Consider the following 23,203-nt stretch of genomic DNA (forward strand, 5'->3'; position numbering starts at 1 on the left):
TCAGCAAAAGTTGGATTTCATTATTGGAAAGCAATGTTTCAGTGATGCATAGAACAAATATCAATGTCAGAGTTTGATTTTTGGCTTGTAGACCCATGTTATATATTATAGACATGGCATCTGAGGACTAATTCTTCTTTTTCTCAGATTTGCTTTATTTCCAGATTCAATCATAGGCTCATTAGAACTCGTACGCACATGCACACTCCTCAAAAACGGCGCTTTAAATCTCTTGACGAACTAAAAGACGCAATTTAAATGTGTATATATTCTGAAAGATAGAGATTTGTACTAAATATCAGCTTGCTTATTTTGCTCCAGATAAGGATTTATTTTAAGGTTAGTTCACCTATAAAAAAAATTCTGTCATTAATTTTTATTTTTGGGTGAACTATACCTTTAAGTCCACATGTCATGCAAACTCTGCTTCTAACCACAGCTGTCGTTCCAACCACAAAACTTTGCGATGCTGTTTGCGAATGTTTGTTGGAACTATTGGTTTTAGGAAACGCAGTCCTGAGTTTGTTTGAAAGGGTTCTGAGCAGTTATTAAATTATTTATTTACTACTATAGTATTACTATTAGTATTTTTAATTAGTAGATTTCATTTGAGTAATTTTATTATGTGTGTATTTGTCTTTTTTTTTTTAATAATAATTAATACCCGTTACAGTTATTAGTTTATTACAGGTTTTTATTTCAGTTAGTTGCCAAGGCAACATTTATCATTTTCTATTACATTTTTCATCTAATATTTATATTTTATTTCAGATTTATTTCAGACTATTTGTAGTAGTTTTAGTTAACAATAAAACTGGTTCTAAGTAGCGTTAGAGAGTTAAACTAACTAACTTATTTTCTCAGTAGCATGACAGTAGGTCAAAATAATTGATCCTTTCCAGTAACAAACTTTTTTTTCCCTAATGAGCAGTGATGCATAGTAGTAAGACAATCAAATCTAATAAAATTAGAATGTCACTTTTTCAAATAGTTAGCAGTTCATTCAGTGAGTCAATTCGTTCGGACAATGCATCCAAATGAACTAACTCCAGAAAATGATTCACTGATTAATTTGATCCACTCGTTGTGTTCCTTGAATTTGCTGAACAGCATTTCTTTTTTTTTTGTAGGTAATGTAAATTTAGAGTTTGTCCATCAAAATTTTACCACCACAGTGGTTTTGTTTGTTTGTGTAAAAGTACCACTATATGAATTTGCTGTCACTGTGTTTTCCACAGTTCTGTTTTTTCTTTTCCTTTGTGTCTGAGAAGGGAGAAAGGGAATTTGTGAGACCATATTCATTCAAGCAATGCAGAAACTGTGACTGTTGCCATTTTCCATAACCTTCAGTTCTTTGTCTCACTAATCTCGCTATGGAAAGTTATCTAGTGACTGCGCTTGGCTCCTGTTATCGCCACAGGAAGCTTCAGACTCTGTGGCCTTATTACTGTCTATTAATTACCTGATAGCACAGCAGTTAATTATGCAATGCGATGTTAATTATGCATACTTTGCTGATGTGCGGATATCCTAGTGGTCCAAATCCTTTGACTGTTGCGATCCAAAAAACAGTGAATGTAAAATGCTGTTTACTCTGAAATTTTGACTTGAATCGAACTCTCAGACTCCACAGACATGGAGAAATGTCTGCTCATCTCCTGTTGCCTTGGGGAGAGACAAGTCTCCAACGTAGAAGTTTTTCCTTTGGGATTTTCATTTCTCCCTCCTCTCATCTGCCTTGCAGCTTTCTTCTCACATCTGATCCCTCTCGTCCTCTCCTCCGTTATTCGTCTACTTTCTCCCTTATTGGAAGATAGGTTTACATTTAGTTGTACTTCGTGCCAGTGTTGGGGACACTACTAGCTATACATAATTTGAGGTAGTTCAACAAAATGCACTTTGGAAAATGAATTTGCTACACTACAAGCTAATAACAGAACACAGCAGTTACCGACGCTATTTTTATTCCCTTATGTCCAAAGCTGCAATTATTTGACCAAAGATGCAGTAAAAAACAGTAATATTGTGAAATATTACAATAAAATCTTGTTCTATTTTAAAATATTTTAAAATGTATTTTATTCCTGTGATGGCAAAGCTGAATTTTCAACAGCCATTACTTTTACATTTTTTTTTACATACTTTTTAATTACTTTACATTACTATTATTATTATTATTATTATTATTTTTATTTTTTATTTTATTTGTTACGTTTTTATGGAGACCTTGATACATTTTTTTCAGACAATATATTTTCATGTTGTTTATTCATCGTTTAAAAGAACAGCATTTTTTAAATATAATGTTTTAGTAACATTCACAATGTTACAAAATATTTCTAAGACATTAAACATTTAATGCATCCTTGCTGAATTTTAAAACGTTATAAATTTAATGCATCCTTGCTGAATTAAAGTATTAATTTATTTTAAAAAAGCAGTAGTTGTGTATCTGTCTCTGTGTGTGTATAATCTCAAAAATAAAAATAAAAAAACACAATCATTTATATTACTGAATTTAAATTTATAGTGCTGAACAGCAGCAAATAATTATGTAAATAATTTTTGAACTGTTTCACTTATGAATCGTTTTAATGAACGGTTCACTAAAATTGAATCTGATTGTCCAATGTTACATAAAAATGAGCAAGGGGTAATTATAGGACAACGTTTTTTATTATCGACTATTTGGTTGGGTTTAAAGTGTGAAATGCGGTATAAGAGAAGATAAACAGTGATGCTGTGATTTTAAAAAGCAGCTTGTAACTGGAAAAGATGTACTTTTTGAAACCCACGGATACTGTCATGCTACCTAACAAATGTAGTTACTTTAGTAGCATCACTCCCTAGCACTGTTGTGTGCGCTACAGCATCTCTGCTGAATTTGCTAATTGCCTGTACCTGGCATGGAGACAGTATTTTTGGGGAGTGTGTTAAACCACTAACCAGCCAGGATCCCATATGACTGAGCCAAAACAGAAAGGCGTAATTGGCTCCCCCTTTAATTCACTCCATTGTCAACATTAAGCTGTGTACAGCTGCGGTAGGGCTAAATGTCTGCGCTCAGTTCTGTTAGAGCCATCTAACTAACTGCAGTTTGTATCCAGGTCTCTAAGTGAACTTGTTTGCAGTATGTATGTGTATTAGCTCTTTTACTGAAGCTCTGAATGAAGTTCAGTCAAGATGCAATTAACCTTTGGTGCATGTTTGAGTGCTTTTTAGATTTGTAGACGTTTGTTTGGCAACACACTTTGTCAAATTACAGTATTTATGCGTTTTTGAACTTGAAATCCTTCATGACTGTTTTTTCACTCACATTTATTTACGAATAAATCCTCAGCCAAGTAATTTAGAAAATTAAGGCTCTGGCAGGCAAAAAAACAATTGATTTGTTTTAAACAATTTAGCTCTTAGCTATTTGGTGTTATTTATTAACACTGGCATACTCACACTGAAGAGAGAAAAAAAAAGAGACTCATAAAATTGAAATGCGCCCCCTGTTGATTGCATAGAGAATTGCAGTGTTACTAGGCAGACTTATTAATAAACCATGTCAGCTGGTGTTTTCTTAGCATATTCATGACCTCAGGTGAGCTAATACTTGTCAAGTACCACATGCCACAGAATGTGATCCACTGTCTTTTACACCGTGTCTAATCACAGACTCAGGTGGAATAACAATAACAATGTAGTCATCTCTTTTTTTAAGTCTCTTAGTTGCTGTGTTTGTATTTTTGGAGCGTCACATCAGGTAATATGTTTACATGGCCTGATCGGAATGTTTGTGACCCGTTTATTGTTGTGTGTCATCCCGTTGCATATGTTTAGGTACCGGGGATCCACTTTGAAGAAGTTTGTGTATATATTTTGTGTAGTTTTATGTGCAGCATGTCATCCGGATGTGTTTATGCTGGTTGAGGGGTCCTGGAGAATCAAAAGCCCTTTTTTCCAAACCCCTAGAATGTGTCTGCTAATTTTAGTTGGGTGTAATGTGCAACACACAGTCACATGCCTGGGTGATGTTACCCACCATGACACTGGAGCCATGGACTGTGTGAGATTTTGTTAGTTTTTATATAAATGCTGTTGCCAGCATGACTGAGGAGCTCTTGTAGGGCAGACAGCCATAGAGCTCTTGGCAACATGGACTATATATACATGCAGGCGTGATGGATGTGCTGATTGATGTATTGGTGAGGTAAATGTATGAACGTGTTTGTCATTTAGAAATCAACCTGTCCAAACCAGACAATCCCGCCTGAGGAGTGTACATGAGAAATGTGACCTTTTATCTTTCCCACGGGTAAATTGAGTTTAATTATTGTAAACTTTACGTTTCCTCACTATTGTTTTTTTTGTTTATCTCCCACCTTGACATGACTGTTTGAAATGTGTGAACAAAGGAATGATTTCTTACTGGCAGAGACATGCAGGTGTTTGTGGTTTAGGACTCGGATGTGAAGTTTGTTGTATTGCTGACGGGCCGGCAGGAGTTGTGTAATTTAGTTGCTGTTGGTTAAGCTCCTCCAATACGCTGGCTTAGCTGAAGCAGTGTGATTTCTCACGCCGTGACATCTCAGTGAGGAATAAGACAGTGTCTTCTGTATATATCACTTTGGCAATGTGGACTGTTATTGAACTTTTCATTCAAGATATTTTAATCGAGATGCACAAATAAAACATTTCTGGCTAATACAATAAGGCGATAGTTATGTTCATCCTATGGCCGATAACCGTTAAATGACAAAAAAAAAATCTAATGACTATGCACAATATGAAATATTGACTGATACCAACCAATTAAAAAAGAAAGTCTACTATCAGCCGATAACTGATGTGGTACCAATGTATTGTGCAACTCTTAATGAGTATTTTTGTCTCATTTAAAAAAAAAATAGTAAGTAAACAAGATCTTAAAACCAGATGAATGTGCCTAATGTAATATGTATAGTAATTTAATAAGGATTTCAACTGTGCAGATTCTTAAAGGGATAGTTTAATCAAAAATGAAAACCCCCAAAACCACTTTGATGCTTCAAAACGTTGATAGAGATTGTAAAACTAATCCATATATGAATTGATGTTTATTCTTGCGTTACGCAGCATGTTTGAGCTTCCACAAGAGGTTTGTTCTCGCGCGTCAGGCAGGTTTGGGCTGAGCCTCTGTTTATGTTCACTGGTCAATGTTTATATGTGAATAAAGGCCTAAATTCAATCTGTTCATCATAAAACACGATTGTGTCTCTTCAGAAAATGTGGACTAAACCGCTGATTCAAATGGATGTGTTTTACAATCCCTTTTATGAACTTTTTGAAGCTTCAAAGTGGTAGTTTCGTAGCTGGCAATGGAGGGACAGAAAGCCACTATTAAAATATCTTAATTTTTGCGTCCGAAGATGAACGAAAGTCTTGTTGTGGGTTTGGAATGACTTAAGGGTGAGTAATGACAGATTTCTTTCTTTTTTTTTTTCTTTTTTTTTTTACCTAAAATTGGAAAAATCTGATCTTTATAAGTCCAGATGGCTCACATGGCTCTTGTGTCCTGAACTTTATTTAATCGCTTCTGAAATGGAAAGATGGAGGGAGGAAAATTCTGATAGGGAAAACTAGAAGCACAAGGAAAATAACTTTGTATAGTCAGAAAAGTTGTTCGATTTCACAGAAACTGTGCCTGGTAACTGTTACAACTTATACATGTGATCATTTATTTTCAAATGGAGCTCTTATTTTAGGTATCGGTCACTAGCTTCCATATATCATCCTGCTTAGACTAGTAGCTTAACCACAACATGTAAGAAGGTCATGAGTTAAGGTGTTGTGCCACCTTTCAGTGTATAAATACTGTCTTATGATGACCTGTTGACAGTCGTTAAATATGTGGGATTGCATGAGCTCATCCATGTCAGAACAAAGCAGGCTTTTCAACCCGTCCAGACGTAGACCCCCAGGAGCCTGCTGCGTCTCGAGGTCTAAATGAAGGTCGCCCTGTTTTCAGACCTCACAGTTTGGCAGGACAGGTGTTTATCTTTTGAGACCTGGTTCCTCTGTGGGGAAATAGCAGAACAGAACATTCCTGAGCCAAAAAGAGTTTGTTTTTCTGGCTGTGGAGCCTGAATATGGCTTGAAAGGGGTGGGATGGACCCCGTGTCTGGTATGTGTTTGGTTTCTGACTTGACACCACATGACCACCCAATTGCTCCAACAGCTAAGGTGGGACAGATGACGTTGGCGGCCCTGAACACTTTTTATCAATGAGATCATCCTCTTGTCCCAGACTCTTAATAGTCCTCATTGCAGAAGGGTTTCCTCTACATCTTTCTCAATAGCTGCAGAGCTTGTCTTGCCACTTAAATTCTTCAGGCTGCAGGTTAGCTTGGTTGCTTTGGAGCTATAGCATCATTTCGAGTTCTGAGCTTAGTTATATAGATTTATTCTTCAATTTTTCTTGTTGGAATCGGACTTGGGTAATAAACATTTGAGCTAAGTATCTCTACCACAACTCTCCCAGAGGGACTTGGTCTGGGTTCAGAGCGTCAGAGCAGAAAGGCACCTGTCCATCATGCCAGCACCCAGAGTGTACCGCTTCCCGCCGAAGATCAGCCGCACTGAGATCATCTTGAGGAGTGAGTTTGATGGGGAGGGAAGGGGCTTTAGCGGGGAGAGACTCCCAGCAGGGGTAGTCAGGTACTTTGGTGTGGTACAACTCTTTTCCAGGACTGAATTATGTAACATTTGGGTTCAGACAAACTGTAATGTGCTTATGGTTTGTTGTAAAATGGTTATGAATAAAGCTAAATATACCTTTTTTTAGATATAAAGACACATTTAATCTTTAAAAATCTGATCTTTGTAAAGGTCTGGATCAGTGTTATGCTGATACTGATGCTTGCTTGTCATATTCTGTCTTAGAAACAAGCATTATCTGTGTGAGCACCACAGCGTGTAATACTGTATGTTTGTTTATCATAATTTTGGTTTGACTATTTGGCTTATACACTTTAGCTACAAAATGTAAAGGTGTAGAGCTTGATTTAAAGTGCACTGTTCGTAGACTCAACCAATTGCTTGAGTTTGAGGGCAGGAATGATGAGTTTGTCTGACTAATGACATTTGGCAATTACATTTTTTTACACTTCCGTTTGTTGCCACTAGTGGCTGAGAATTACTTAACCTTTAACGGTGCATTTAAGTTATGTCGGAAAGATATTGTTTATGAGTTGAACACAAATGACATAAACTTTTTAATTATGAGTGGGGAAACTCAAAACAAAAACTCATAAGCCCAGAGATTTTTAGTTGGGGCATCAGTTAGCAAACATGTCAGATGCAATGGATACAGCATCTGTATTAATGGTAAATTTGTTAAAATGAATTAAATGCTTTTTTTAACAATAAAACTAAGTTGCATGTACAAAATACCATGTATTGTGCATTTACAATAAAATATATAATGATTGATTTTACAGCACCTTCATCAATCGAATAGCATAAAGCAAAAACGCACCATTCTTTGCGCATTATTCGTTTAGGTCCCACTTTGTATTAAGTGGCTTTAAGTAGGATTTACTTACATTGAAAAATAAGTACAATGTACTTATTGTTTATTGTATTGTAAAACACTTGTGCTGCTATTGAGGTGTGATACGGGTAAGGTTAGGCACAGGTGTGGTGGTATGGGTAGCTTCAAGGGTGGATTAAGGTGTAAGGGAAGGGTCAGCAGTGTAATTTCAAATGTAATTAAAGCTGCAAGCAGCATTTATCGGTGTTCAAGCAGTTAAGGCAGTTAAGCTCAAAAGCATCAAAAGACATTACGTTTCATGTAGCAAGCATTTAACCACTGACATCATAGATGGAATAGACCTTGTTTTAGCATGATTTACCATGATATACCACATTTTAGTGTGATTTTTTTCATGATTTACCATGTTCCAGTATGATTTACCATAGGGCTGGGCGGTATATCGAGTTTGTACAATATATCGATATTTTTTATCCTCACGATATAGAATGAAGCAATACCGTTTATATCGATACACTATTTTAATACGAGCACATCTGAAAAATAGCGGAGGACGCAGTGTGAGCTTATGCAGTGAAAGCCTACATGGTAGCCTACAATTTGTCCTAAACATGACACAAGCTTATATTAAGCGCTTTAAAATAACTGGTAAGACATAGTTAACAAGTTTAAAGCAGCTTGCCCTGTCAGATGCTCTGACAGAGACTGTTGCTGACTGACATATACTTGCGCTTTTTAATGCGTTTGAGACGTGGTGCTTTCATCAGTGCTTAACTTACATTTCATGGGTATATTCTCCATCTGTAAATGTTAGAAAATCAAACAAAAATGTCCATTTCACTGTCAGGAGAGGACGAGCTTCTGCAAGTGAATCTCCGCTAAAATTCAAGCTTCTGTTATTGAGTGCAGCCCCGCGCATGCGCGCCAAACAGACAAGCACAATAGCGCAATAATTCTGACTAAAATATACATAGGCTATTGCTAAAATATTTGTTGTTGGAGACAATAAATGTGCCATATGTGGAATTTTAAACCTACAAGTATATTTTTATGAAAGTGACCATTATAATGGGGTAATCAAATGCAGGGCTAATATAATTAGTTTATGCTTTTGTTTTTATTTTCATTTTTAGTTTAGCCTTAAGTCATTTTAAAAAGGAAAAAGAAATATATTTGTTTTTAGTTTGTAATGTTACAATGTAATGTGATTTTAACCACCTTTTTGCACATAATATATTGCATAGCCTACATTATATTCACTATATTTGTTTCCATATCCTTCAATATCAACATTGTTTGGAAATCATTGAGCAGGATGTGAAATAATTTTTTTTTTTTAAATCAATACAGATTTTCTTTATCCAAATCGAAAAACGTAGAAAGTACCGAGATATATATCGTATATCGCCATTTAACCAAAAAATACCGAGATATGATTTTTTGGCCATATCGCCCAGCCCTAATTTACCATGAATCTAGCATGATTTACCATAGTTTACCATGATATACCAAGTTCTAGTATGATTCAAAATGATTTACCCTGCTGTAGCACGGTTTACCACAATTGAACACATTCTAGTATGATTTAATATGATTCTAGCATGATTTACCATGTTATAGGATGATTTACAATGATAAATCACATTCTAGAATGATTTATGATGGTTGTGAACATTATGATATGAACATTATATGATCGTAGATGGAAAAGACCATTTACAGCTAATACAGGCAATTTACCATAGGAAATACATGGTTTTGAAGCTTTTTAACAGTTATAGTTTTCTAAATACATTTAGAAAAGGGGCGTGTATTTTGCCACGCCCCTTTTCTAAATGACCCTGTTACAGCCACCCAATTGCAAAATTTCAACTTTTTTTTCGATAATTATTGATCTCGAAAGTCCAGAGAATAGGCCTAGACTGGTTTGGTTCCGATCGGGCGAAAAACCAGGGACTAGTTCGCAAAAGTAGGTTTTGGACAAAATCCGACATAACTTTTTTCCTTTTTGCTTAAATCGGAATCGGAGATATACTGTACATCTTGTTCGTCTTGAGCCAAGGATCACAGTGATGTAAAAAGCGTGAGGCTAGGACCTAACGGTCTATGAGTTATGAGCAATTTAGTACTTTTGGTTGCTGTAGCGCCACCTACGGGCCAATCGGGGTCATACACTGACAGGTTCTCCCCAAAAGTGTGGCCTACTATCTGGCCGAGTTTCAAGTCTCTAGGCCTTTCGGTTTGGGCTGTATGATGCGTTTTAGGGGAAATTTTTTTTTTTTTTTTCAAATAGCAATTACAATTGGTTTTCAGCACTTCGTGCTTGCCTTGAATACCTAATTACATACATTTATTACAGCTGTAATTACATGGAGGTATTTTCAAAATATAAGTACAATGTAAAAACATGTATGTACACAATACGTCCATTGTATCAAATTATTAATTTCAATGCAAGTACATTTTTTGTAGATGTAGAGTTTTAAAATTCATTGAGTTTCAAGCAAAAAAGGTACGTAGCCATCTAGCATAAGTTCATAGCAATTTGCACGTTTCCTCAAGCCATGACAGGAACTTAATTCTGAAATTTAATTTGTTGAATGTCAAACCAAAATACTTGTCAAGGTATGTTTATTGTGACAACTGACAGATTTCATCCAATCAAACCACTTAACCTCTCCACACTTCTTTGCTGAAGTTAACAGCACAGCCATGCCAAGTTTATCACAGAAAACCATTACATGTCTGAAACGGATTGTCTATAATGATCCAAGAGCAGTTCTGTTTTTCTCAGGGTGTGCTGAGTCAGTCTTTTCACTCTGTTACCAGCAATTCTCACATTCTCAATCTTGCTTATCCTGTAGGTTTTCCTCCATTTGATTTGCCTTTCCAAGATAATACAGTTTTCCAATGTCATTTAAATGACATGTCTACACAATATAACGAAGTTAGCTTGACTAGCCATTATCTCAGCAAAAGTTACATTGTATGGAGTGCGATTTAACAGGATGTCTTTGGATAAAAGTCTTGTTAACTTATTTCAGAAGTACTGAATATAATAGTTTACACTCTCCACATGTTCAGTGGTGGGTTTGTTCTCCTTTCATTTGGACTAGTAATGGAAGAACTGTTTCCAAGCAGAGTTTCTTTTATTAGGAAACATTGCATCAAAAAGCCCCTCAGTGGTTTTGCAGCCCATTCTTGCCACTGCATTCATTCCCCCTCCCCAGAGCTGAAGTGGGATAAGGTGATGCTATTAGTATCTCTGGGTTAATGCAGAACACTGAAAACATCAACACCTTGTGCACAAAACAGCTGATCTAGGCCCAGTAGCATTACTAGTTAAAACAAATCAAAACGCATAAAAACATAAACTCTTATTTTAGTTGTTTATTTAATTTTTTTAATTGGAGGTTATCATATCTGTGTGGACGTGATAGACTGTAAATATTTTGAGCAAGTTGTAATATGTAGAACCCAGTAACTTGTAGTATTTTGTTTTGTTTTGTGTTTTGTTTTTGTTTAGTTTTGTACGGTTTGGTTTTTTGTTTGGTTTTTACATTGGAGGTTATCATATCTATGTGGGCATGATAGAATGTGTTAATAAATGGACAAAGATTTTAAGCAAGTTGTAGTAAGTAGAGCCTGGTAACTACTACTACTATTTTTAGGTCCCAGACTTTCGGTTTAATAACATCACATTTAACCGGTTCTCTGACCTGCTCAATAATCAATCAGAATCGTTTTAGAACTAGAGGACTTATCGTTTGCTTTCTCATCTTAAAATTATGTAGCCCTTGACTCTAATTTCCCATTTGCGGAAACACAACTGTGGAATTAATTGGAAGGCTTGTGCCCGTGTTGTGCGACTCATATGAGTGATAAGGGGATTTGTGTGTTGTATTTACAAGGTGACTGGGGCTGTGTGTCAGATGATGTTTGTTTCCCCCATATGTAAAACATCGGAGGAGGAAAAAGTTGTCTCGTCTTTCAAGAACAGGTTGTGTATTAATCCCGGACTGATTGTCAAGCCTTTGTGTACAATTAATGGTGCTTGCTAAGGGAAATATCCCAATAATTATTGCTCATATGTTTAAGGATTTGGACAATCACTTCATGTAAATTTGTTGCTTCACTGTTACATCCATGTAAATAAATTTTTGTCCAGACCAACCATGACCTCTGTGGGACATTTGTCAATCAGCTGCTTTCTGTTTCTGTTACTTTATCATACCTGGGGCGTTTATGCGTTAATGTGACTGTTTAATGTGACTGTTTAATGTGACTGTTTAATGTGACTGTTTGAATGTTAAAGAGATTAAGAGTGCTTAAGAGTTCAGCCAAAAATGAATGTTCGGTCACATTTACTTACCCTCATTTTGTTTCAAGTCTGTATGACTTTATTTATTCTGTAGAACACTTAATAATTTTTTGGTCGATGATACAATGAAAGTCAATGGGGCCAATGTTGTTTTGCATTTATTAACTTGTATTGTATGGACCAAAATAATCTTTAAAAATATATGTTTTGTTCCAAAGAAAAAAGAAACACAGGTTTTCAACAACACTGACCAAACTATTTATTTTACTGTAAGCTGAGCTCTGAAAAATCAATGAAGTTATATGACTGTTTCCCTTAGATACATACTAGCAAAAACCAAGATTCTTGGAGGTTTACAGCAGTGGCAGTTATACTGATGAGGCAATAGATGTAGTGCCACATCAAACATGTTGGGTTAGAAAATAATAGTGCAAAAAAATAAACTAAAATAAATGTAATAAAATTAGATCCTATATATGATATATATTGAGTCTAACCTCAAAAGTTTTTGGTTAGAAAATAATAAATAGTGCAAAAAAATAAACTTAAATAAATAGTAGAAAATTAGATTGTGTATATATATATATATATATATATATATATATATATATATATATATATATATATTGTGTTTATTTTTCCTCCCTTGAACTCATTGTGGTCCTAATGTGTGTTTTTTTACAGATGATCCATCTCTGTGAAATGAAAGCTTAGTTGTTGATGTCATCATGCGATAACTTGATTTCATGCCCATTATTTGATCCTGTGGGTTTTGAGACAAGCTATGTATCTCCCTGTCCGTGTTTAAAAAGACTTCCTGAGACGCATTTGATCCGTCGTGTGGGGGGAAAAAATTTCTTCGAATTTTTCTGAAATGTTTATCTTAAATTGTATTTTGTAGGTAGCTCACTAATACTGTAGGTTTCAGAGGCAGAGTCTCAGTCTTTCTGTATCTGCGTCTCTTGCTGTCTTTTTCTCGAAAGGGTTAAGCCTATATACATTCATGTTTTTCTCCACCCACCTGATCGTAATAGTTGTGATGTGATTGTAACATTGACCGCTTTACCCTTCGCCCATCCAGGCATGAATAATTGATCAGGTCCGGAAAGTGCAATAAGTGAACCACATCCTGCTCTGTGAACATTGTGGCAGAGCGTCTAACTGGCAGCCTATTGGTCCGGTCTTATTTTACCACAGCGGTGTTTGCTTGGGAGTAGGCAGAACAACATGCTGCTCTCTCTGAGATCTCATGGAGTCATTGATGGCAGTTTGGGAGTTGATGCGAACGGCTCTAGCGCACTTGTTACAAGTGCACCTAAAGACCAGGATGGGCTTCTACAGTACATCTGCTGTCAGAAGAGGTTCGGTGGTTCCCTCCTCTCATGTAGGTGCTATTCAGACTCTTTAGCTTTATGTTGGTCCATAATTGGTCCATTTTGATAAGTAGAAACTTAAACCAAGATAATGTTTGAGTATGATCTTTGGTTTCATTGACTATTTTTTGATACATTTTATTTTGAAATTTCTAATTAACATATAGGTAGTGTTAAATAGTTGAATAACTCATTTTTAGTTGTAAGCTAAATGGGGCAAAATGTAAATACACTGATGCGATTTAATTATGCATCCAATAATGATAAAACATTTTTTAAATCTTTTTAGAATGGATAACATTAGGCTATAAAATGAAAAATAACATTATTACAAATTACATACATTATGTAAAATTTTGTATTTTAATTGTATTATTTTATTTGTGCATGTTTGTAGAGTAGGAAGTACATTGGAGTTTATGCTATCAGTGTGTGATCTAATAGCAGTACATTACCAAAGGAGGATCAGTTCATATTTAGGCTGACACTGAGTGCTTTTGGACCGGAGCCAGCCTTTAAAGTGCTCAGATTGGCTGGGTTAAATAAGCCAAGTATGCTTGCTTTTGTGTCAGTGTTTCAAATGGCAGTCATTGCACTTGGAAATCTCCATAAAGTGGCCATAATAACCAATCAAGTTAATATTTGTACAGTTTGACCTTAGTCTCTGGAGTGGCTAAATTTGCTGAATCATTAGATTCTTATTGGCTTTGATAATTTGTGATAAGCTCAACACATTTTTATTGTAATGTTTGTTTCTGTTTCAAGGGTGGAAGAGAAATGGAGGGTGCTTGCTTATATAACAGGGCCTTTTCATACACATTAAGGCTGGCGTAGGTGTGTTTTATGTGTTAAAGACAAAGAACGTTTGAGAAGGAATTTGTAGAGTGGGTTACACAAGCATGGACAATCAGGAACGTTTGGCTTTCTTAAAGGGGGGCACAAAACTGTAATGTTAGATTAGATTTGACAGATGACTTGATTACTGCTTGGCTTGTCCAGAATGGCTCAGCTCTAATGTCATGTTTTTCATGGAGTCTTGTTCTGTAAGGAGAATTCTACATTCAGACTTGTTTAATCCAATTAACATGTTCTGCAAGCCATTTCTTTCTAGTTATGGTAAAGTTTAACTTTGTTACTCGATGTGCATTGCATGCCATGATCTGCTTTGCTCCAACTTTAATATTGATTTAAAAAAAGGACTTTATCCCAAGACAGATGTTGTTTTATGTTAAATGTTGTTTTGTGTTTTGCTGTTTTATGGTGTTTTTTTGTTTTGTTTCTAATGTTATGTTTGTAAATGTATTATGGTTTAATGTTATGTTTTGTAAATGTGTTATGGTTTTGCTATGTTGTTTTGTTTCATATAAAATGTTTTATGTTTTGTTTTTTGTTGATTTATGTTTTTTGATGTTTGTTTTATGTTTGAAATTTTGTTTTGTTTTGATGTTTGAAGTTTTATGTTTTGCTATATTTTTTAGATTTTATGTTTGTATGTTATGTTGAGTTTTGTTATTTTTGTTATTTTTTGCGTTCGTTAAATGTTATGTTTGATGTTTTGATGTGTTTTATGTTTTTGTTTATGTTAGCGTGCTTTGTTTTTTTACATTTTTTATTGTGGTATAAGCCCTTTCAGACATTCCATTCAAAACGTGTAAAAACAAAACAAACTGTTAACTGTTCTTCCTTTGACGGACAGAAGGTTTCAAATCTGATATATGGACCAGACCTTTTGCTATGTAGTCAATAGTTTGACCATGTGGCTATTTAGACTACCTTCCCCCACTAAAATGATCAAACTGCAGGGGAAAAAACACAGGTTAAACAGGTGAAAGGATAAAAAAGGTTTTGTTTTTGCAATGCCATGCTGTGAGAAGCAAATAAACAGGAAATGGTGAAGGGCATATGTAGTCTGGTAATGAGCAGACTTTATAAACAGACCTCTCTTACCTGCACAATGCCACATTGATCGATCAGTCAATCGTGTCACGGCAGAGACCTGTCCTGTGTTTGTGCTAAGCTTTCATTCCAACCTCAAATCCAACCTGGCAAAAGTAACAGGGCCTCTTTACCCAAGGCAATATCAAGGCTTGGATTTCCATCTGTGATATATTCCAAGCATGCGCTCATCATTCAGTCTTTCTTTCTGGGGTTGGCACTGATGATAATACAGTTATACATGTTAGTCAAATCACAAAATAAAACCATATATCCTCTGATGTAAAGTTGCTATTTTAATTGCTCATTTAATTGCTCATTTGTAAATGTTTTTAAATATTAGTTTTATTTTAGATTTTCTTGTAAGAAATGTATAAATATAATTTCTAACAATAATAATGATATTAAAATAATGATAATAGTGACAATAATAATTAATTTTAATATTAATATAAATAACATATTATAATATGTTAATATGATTTTTTTTTCATTTTATTTATTTTCAATGTATTTTTATTGTTTGGTATGGTTTTACGGTTATGCATTTGCTTGTGTTTCTAGCAAAGTTGAAATCTTCCGACAAGGATGATATAGTGTTACATTTTGTTTAGTTAAAGTGACAAATATGTCACTTCAACTACATTTTCAGAATTTCGAATGCACCCTTAAGTAATTCGTCTGGGCTCTGACTCTATTTTGGTGCTTAGCCATTTTTTTAATGCACAGTGTCTTGAACTACTGCTGATGGTTCTTTTTACAGATAATCTTTTCCCCTTCCCTGATATATAATGTCCTAATTATCTCTTGCTGTCCAACACACCTGATCGATGTGCCAGCGCTCCGTTACTCTCTCTCGCTCTAAAACCTGGTCTTCTGTTACTCTTTTGGGGCCAGTCCAGTGCACTTTACATTATTGATCAGATTTAAATGTCCTTAGTGCTTTCCCATAAGTTTTCAAAACTGAAGCTTAATTCTGATTTTTCCTCTTTCCACAGGCCCCCAGTTGCCAAGACAGACCCCTCAGGTGCAGAATGGCCCTTCGCCAGAGGAGCTGGAGGTGCAGAGAAGGTAAATACCAATGTCAAAGACACTGACTGCAGTTAACAGTACAAATAGGTCTTGATGTGAAGAAGTCACCCAAAGGGTTTCAATTTTAGTTTAAATCAATCAAAAAGCCTGCAGATGAGATTCATTTATTTGTTCATCATTTGAAGGTGTGATAAGGAAATTGTTTCAAGGGTCTCTTATTTGCTTTCCCAATACCAATAGAACCGTCATCTTGCTCTTATTTTTGGCTTTGTATAGTGTATTTGCCAAAATATTTTGAAATTTGTTTTAGTGGGGAAAATGGATTAGTACACCTTTAAAGTCTTAAATACAAAACAACTTGCACCTTATGGGCGAACATGTTCACTCATAGATTCCGAGTTGACATCTGCATGTGTGAAGGTGAGAACATGAACCAGGTGAACCCTCACACTGCAGAATCAAACACAGATAGTGTTGCAATGTAATGTTAATGTCTGTTGGACTAAGTTCAGTTAAATCACCACTTTGAAGCTCTGAATTCGCTTTTTCATGAGCGTGTTTTTATCAAGAATTCTGTGGACTTCAAAGGATGACGGAGGCTGTTACTAACCCAGGTCTTGTTAATGAAAAGCTTTTCTGCAATGAGTTCCCAAAGGAAGCAGCAGTCAAGGTTGAGGCTGCTTGACTGGAATATACATGCTCAAAGCTCAGCCTCCTTGACAGACTTTTTCTTTCTACTTTTTCTCTTCAATAATACCATACTATTGAGGCAACTTTTGCATCCTTATTAGATTTTATTGCAGTAAGGCTTAAAATGTTACCAAGAGGCTGTGCTATATGATGTGTACAGTAGTCATGTTAACTCTTTCCCTGACAGTGTTTTTGAAAAAAGTTGCCAGCCACCACCAGCATTTTTAATCATTTTCACGAAAGTTTCATGGCCCCTAGAATAATCAGTTGTATGAATATTTGAATATGCAATATATCAAAAGAACAGACCCTCTGCCTTTAAACAACAACAAAACAATTTTTATTCTAGCTTCATGCATTCCTTTTTGAATATTGGTAAGTTTAATAAAAAAAAATAAAAAAATAGGAAAAACACGTTTTTGTCAGACTACATCCAGATTGGATACAGAATGATGATCAAAACATAGATGGAGTAGATCGAGCCCATCAACACTCCCAAAGCGTCGCGGTCCAAAACCTCATCCTGGGTCAACTTTTCATTCAATAACATTAGCCAGTTTTATTTATATGCTGTTTAATATTGACGCGTTATTTTACATATGCATCTGTTTACATATGATAGCGTTTATTTCTGCTTCTTTTTCGCCTGTGTTTTGATCAGGAGTTTCAGTACTCTTTCAGAAGTTGCGTAATAGCGCCCCCCCCCCTACCGTATAACAGTGGAAAGCTGGAAATTTCCGTCAATGGCTTGCAAGCGTTGTCTCATAAATTATGGAAATTTCTATCAATGGGTGGTAAAGAGTTAAGTGCTGTTGTTAGACGTGGCATTTTATATCTATTATTATATAATGAAAAAGGGTCATAGGAATTAAGAGGGTAAGTAGCAGTCAGGCACTGCTAATTAAATGCCTTTGATTAACTGATCATCAGCAAGCATGACCACCTCTATAAAAGCAGAAGTTTTGGCAGTTTGCTGTCCTGGAGCATTCGGGTGTGTAACACAATGCCAAGGAGGAAAGGCATCAGCAATAATCTTAGAAGTAATTGTTGCTGCCTAAAACCTGGGAAGTGTTATACGGCCATTTCCATACAATTGAAAACCATCATTCTATAATGAGGAAGATTATTCACAATTGGAAAACATTTAAGACAGTTGCCAATCTTCCCAGGAGTGGACGTCCCAAAAAATTCATCCCAAGGTCAGACCGTGCAGTGCTCAGGGAAATTGCAAGAAAAAAAAACCAAGTACCGGACCTCAGACTCTACAGGCCGTGAAATGTTCAATTTTTTTGACTGTATAATTAGGAAAAGTATGGCATGTTTGGAAGGGTTGCCAAGAGAAAACTGCTTCTCTCTAAAAAGAACATGGCAGCACGGCTTAGATTTGCAAAGTTGCATCTGAACAACCACAAGACTTTTGGAACCAATATCCTTTGGACAGACAAAACCAAAGTGGAGATTTGGCGAACATTTGGCGATAACCAAACACAGCATATCAGCACAAACACCTCTACCACCTGTCAAGCACTGTGGTGAGGAGTGATGATTTGGGCTTGTTTTGCAGCCACAGAACCTGGGCACCTTGCAGTCATTGAGTCGACCATGATCTCCTCTGTACAGTATACCGAAGTATTCTAGAGTCAAATGTGAAGCCATCTATCCGACAACTAAAGCTTGGCCCGAAATTGTGCCATGCAACAAGACAATGATGCCAAGAACACCAGCAAATCTACCAGCAAATAGCTGAAAAATTAAAGAATTAAGGTTTGCTAGTCAAAGGACTAGTCAAGGTCCAGACCTCAACCAGACTGAAATTCTGTGGTAAGACCTTAAGAGAGCTGTGCATAAACAAATGCCCACAAACCTCAAAGTAATGAAGCAACGTTATAAAGAAGAGGCAAAAATACCCCCAGGATGATGTGAGAGACTGATAAAGTCATACAGAAAATGATTACATCAAGTTATTGCTGCTAGAAGTGGCTCTACAAGCAGTCGAATCATAAGGTGTACTTTGTTTGTCACCCATGGCTTCTCCATTTTGGCTTTATTTTTGTTAAATAAATGATGACAGTGTATGTCATGTTGTTGTTCATCTGAGATTGTATTTACCTAATTTCAAGACCTGCTAACTAAAAGATGATTATATATTTTATATATATATACACACGCACATATATGTCTGTCCATATATTCGTATATGTGTGTGTATATACATATAAACATTTTAGATGAACAGCACCTGACATATTACACTGTGTCATTATTTATTTAACAAAAATTTAGCCACAATGGAGAAGCCATGGGTGAAAAACTAAGTGCATTTAGTGTGTGATTTAATTTTTATTAATAATGTGTGGCTTTTGTCTGTGCGTTAGCAGAAAATTATTACAAAGAGGCAGAAAGATTATGAAAACTATCCTTCTGTCCAATTTTTTCTTTAGATTAACGTACATGACGCATCATTCACGGTAAGAACAGCCACATTTATTATGTAAAAAGGCCCCCTTTTAATTTGTGTTGTCCTTAATGACTTAATGAAAGTTATTATCCTTTGCTTTGATGGAGAGTAGGGAAAGATCTTCAATAGCTCTGTTACTTGAGTGTTTCTCCATCATTGATGTATCATTCCATGAGACGTACCCAGAGGAGTCTGAGGCGCTCTGTAGAATACTGAACCTGATCTCAGTCTTTTGATGGTGACTCAGCATTGGTCATGTCCTACTTCTTTGCTACAGAAGAGATCTCAAATCTTTACAGGCTTTATCTAAAGAGCCCCTGCAGCCTGTGCAAACATTAACTATTGGTGTATTCCCTGCGTGTCGTAAGCCAGGCGAGGACACTGTTGGACACTGTTGCGCGTCCTGCATAACAAACATTGTTTGGTTGACTTTTTTGCTCCAGACAAACGTGCTCCACGGCATAGTGAAGAGCCTGAGGAGTGTACATGGATTCAGTACACTGCACACACAATACTGATTTGTAATCATCTGTGTCAAGTTTTCACATCATGGTTGTGTTTTTGAGTTCACTAAAATAGTGTGGGACGGACAATGCCTGCACTCTTGGAGAGATACTGTGCAGGGTTTAATAGCTCTGGCCTTCCCTTCAAAACTGGCTATTTTTCAAAAAAATGTTCTGTGAAGTGATTTTTCTCTGTTTTGTATTCAAGGTCACAGAGTCTTTGTAAACTGTGTGAATTTATATTGCAAAGAAAATGAAAAGATTTCGGTCATATAATGTATTCACAGTTTTGCCATAGGGTGCCCCAAGACCCCAATTTTAGGATAAGCTGTTGATAGAACAGCAACTTTAGACCACAGTTTAAGCATAAATATTTTTCATGATAGAGAAAGTGTTGGGTCATATTAAAATAAGCTGGAAATATAGTGAGTTTGAGTGCTAAAAAGCATGATGGGACCCAGTCCCAAAAATTGACTTTTTTATTTTAGTAAAAGTTTTGGTATTTTTAAAAAATATTTCTATTTAGCTTTTAAAAAACAATATTCCAGCATTTAAATGAATGAAGATAGTTTTAGTTAACAATAACAATACTGGATCCATCTCTTTGAAATCCCCATTGTTCAAGGAATGCTAGAACAATGCCAACACTTTTTTATTATAATTATTTTTATTTATTATTTTTATGCCACTTTTTTCGGTTCACTGAATTCACAAATCGATTTTGATTCTCAACTCTCAATTAATTTCAGATTGATTTGGGTATTTGACTGACATATAAAAGAAATGGCATAAGTTTAATGTTGGGGTGAACTATCCCTTTTATATGAAGTCGAAACTGTCATTCATACATTCCTACAGATTGTGTTCGTCAGCCAGGTGTTGTAATATACATATAGTGGAAATGCTCCATATAAGGATATTTTCCTCCGTCTGTGTAAGATCAGCCAGAAAGTGAAGAGCTCATATTCTCTGAAAGAATGTCTTTGAGTGTGTGTAATGGAGTTGGCCTGCTGCCGCCCACCCGGCCGGCCGTGGCGTGCCGGCCCATAGCCATATTTAGCTATTGCAGTCAATGGAACCGGGTGCATGCTTACTGTCTGATGTCATCTCATGATGCAAAACTGATACAATGCAGCTGAGAAGGAGAGCAGAAGAAAGGAATGATAAGCAGGTTACTCACAGTCATTTATAAACAGCCATCAGGGCATCTGCATACTGTCAGATGATGAATTAGTAGTGCTGTCAGACAGGCCAGAGGACTCTGGTGGTGTGAATGAGATTTGTCAAAAGGCTGCTTAGGTCACTTTATTATAAGTGTCACATACTAGCATGCTATAGGAATTTTAGTTACTTCCGAAGCACACCAGGTGATTTTCTCTGAACAGTCACCTCGAAAAAGTCACCACTTCAGACCGCCTTTAAATGATGCATGAGTGTGAAGAAATTGTTGTTGCATAATATCCTAATACTCACTGCAACAAATATATTGACCCAATGACAGAAAAGTGCAGTTTGGGACTTAAAATAGAGACTTAAAGAGGATTTGTCACTCAGTCTTCTGTGGTTTCACATCTAAATTCTTTCAGTGTGAGTCAGTGTCAAGTGTCCATTTTTGTTTGTTTGTGCAAAAGAACCACAATGTTTGAGGCCTAGAATGTTTCTTTCTAGAGCAATTTTTTTAGCTTTTATTTTTGTCTTTTAATTTTGTGGAGTGTTTTAGTACACACATGCTTTGAATTAGAGGCTTGAGCATTTTTGTAAACCTCACAATGAAATGATGACAAAATAATTCTCGCACGACCTCAAAAATGGTTAATTTATACCCTTTTTGGTTGAAGTGCATGCTGTCCCTTGTACTTAAACATGCTACATTTTTGTCCCTTTCGTGCTGGGAAACTAAATATTTGGCGGTGTCTCTCGTCACCAGGACATACACCAGGATATTGTAGTTTTTAGCTTATTTTATTCCCTCCAAGCTGTTTTAATTCCATCTTCACTCCAGCAGGACCGCAGTGACATGGGTCGACTCGTGTTCTGTGAGCCAAAAATATACTTTATTAGTATTTGATTAAAAATACATGAAGTGGCGTAATGGGAGGATAAAAATAGCCAGCAAGACGTTGATACAGGTTTGAGTTCATCTGCTTTCAGCACATCTGTCAGGTGGAGATACAAAAGCCCATTTTCCCAAACGTATCCCACTAGCAGGGCGAGATTGGAGCCATTAACAGACTGATGGCATCATTTAAAGCTGATCGTCATAATCATCGCCACTTCTTCACACTTCAGCACAATCGCTCTGCAGCCACGTCCGGATGTCTGTCATCTCTTTATGAATGACCCTTCATCTACAGAAAGCCCTCATCCTGATTTCTGAGCTCCTTCGGGATGTGCTGCACCGGCCTCTCGGAGATGTTCTTCCTTCTGTATAGGGGAGAATCAGAGAGCCCAAATCTTGAAATTTTGGAGGAAGCCTTGCAAAAGAGACCATATGGCTTAGCTTGGACAAAGCCAACATTAACCAAATTGCTGGGCTTTTCCAGGAGAGAGGGGAATTGCACTTGCCGAGAAGAGTTCAGTATGGTGCTCATTCTGCCTACTTTCTCACAATGGTCTGTCATTGTTTAATCAATGTTGGCCTCTTTTCTACATTTAACTATTATTTTTTAGTAATAGATTGCAGTAATTTTTCCCTCTTTTGGACTACCGTTGCTTACTTATTATAATTTTCTTCTATATCACCAATCTTCATACATGATTTTGGTTTTTTCAAGTTGGAAATGATATGCATAACTCTTCATATTACATCTTTATGCATTTTAATGAGTCTTTAATGACTGGTTTTAGTAAAATAGCTGAAAATCCTTACTGGAAATCCAAGCTGCATTTCCTTAAAGCAATACTGCGTACAATAATAAAACTTGCTTTCATAGATTGTATATAACTGTATTTGAATAGAAGTGTATTTTTGTGTTACTATACTAACAGATTATAGTTTAGTTTATACTCAAAACAAGTGAAAAAATCTTCCAGTGCACATTAAAACAAGATAAGTTTGTATTAGAGGATAGTTCACCCCCAAAATGAAAGTGAAAGTCATCTACCCACCCTCAAGTTGTTCCAAACCTGTATGAATTTCTTTCTTCTGTTGAACACAAATGAAGATATTTTGAAGAATGTTGGTAATCAAACAGTTGATGAACCCCATTGACTTCCATAGTATTTTTTTTTCCTGCTATGGAAGTCAATGGCTACCGTCAACTGTTTGATTACCAACATTCTTCAAAATATCTTAGTTTGTGTTCAACAGAAGGAAGAAATTCATACAGGTTTGGAACAACTTGAGGGTGAGTAAGTACTGACAAAAAAAAT

At 36.0% G+C, this 23,203-nt stretch overlaps 1 protein-coding gene across 13 annotated transcripts in view; it reads left to right on the top strand.

Annotated features, from left to right (window-relative positions):
- The window catches only part of enah (ENAH actin regulator), a 106,726-nt gene that overhangs the window by 61,289 nt on the left and 22,234 nt on the right, over positions 1-23,203 (top strand). For 11 of the 13 annotated variants that reach the window (XM_077220181.1, XM_077220183.1, XM_077220189.1 and 8 more), the window contains exon 4: positions 16,147-16,219. In XM_077220181.1, coding sequence (XP_077076296.1) covers positions 16,147-16,219 — 73 coding nt within the window. Of the gene's footprint in view, positions 1-6,227; positions 6,368-6,508; positions 6,624-16,146; positions 16,220-23,203 lie in introns of those variants that run through there. The other 2 variants (XM_077220184.1, XM_077220185.1) reach the window with 1 other exon arrangement.

This window comes from Siphateles boraxobius, unplaced genomic scaffold, assembly GCF_051911475.1.
Source record: "Siphateles boraxobius isolate OS27281-9 unplaced genomic scaffold, OSU_SipBor_1 8, whole genome shotgun sequence".
NCBI classification, from domain to species: Eukaryota; Metazoa; Chordata; class Actinopteri; order Cypriniformes; family Leuciscidae; genus Siphateles; species Siphateles boraxobius.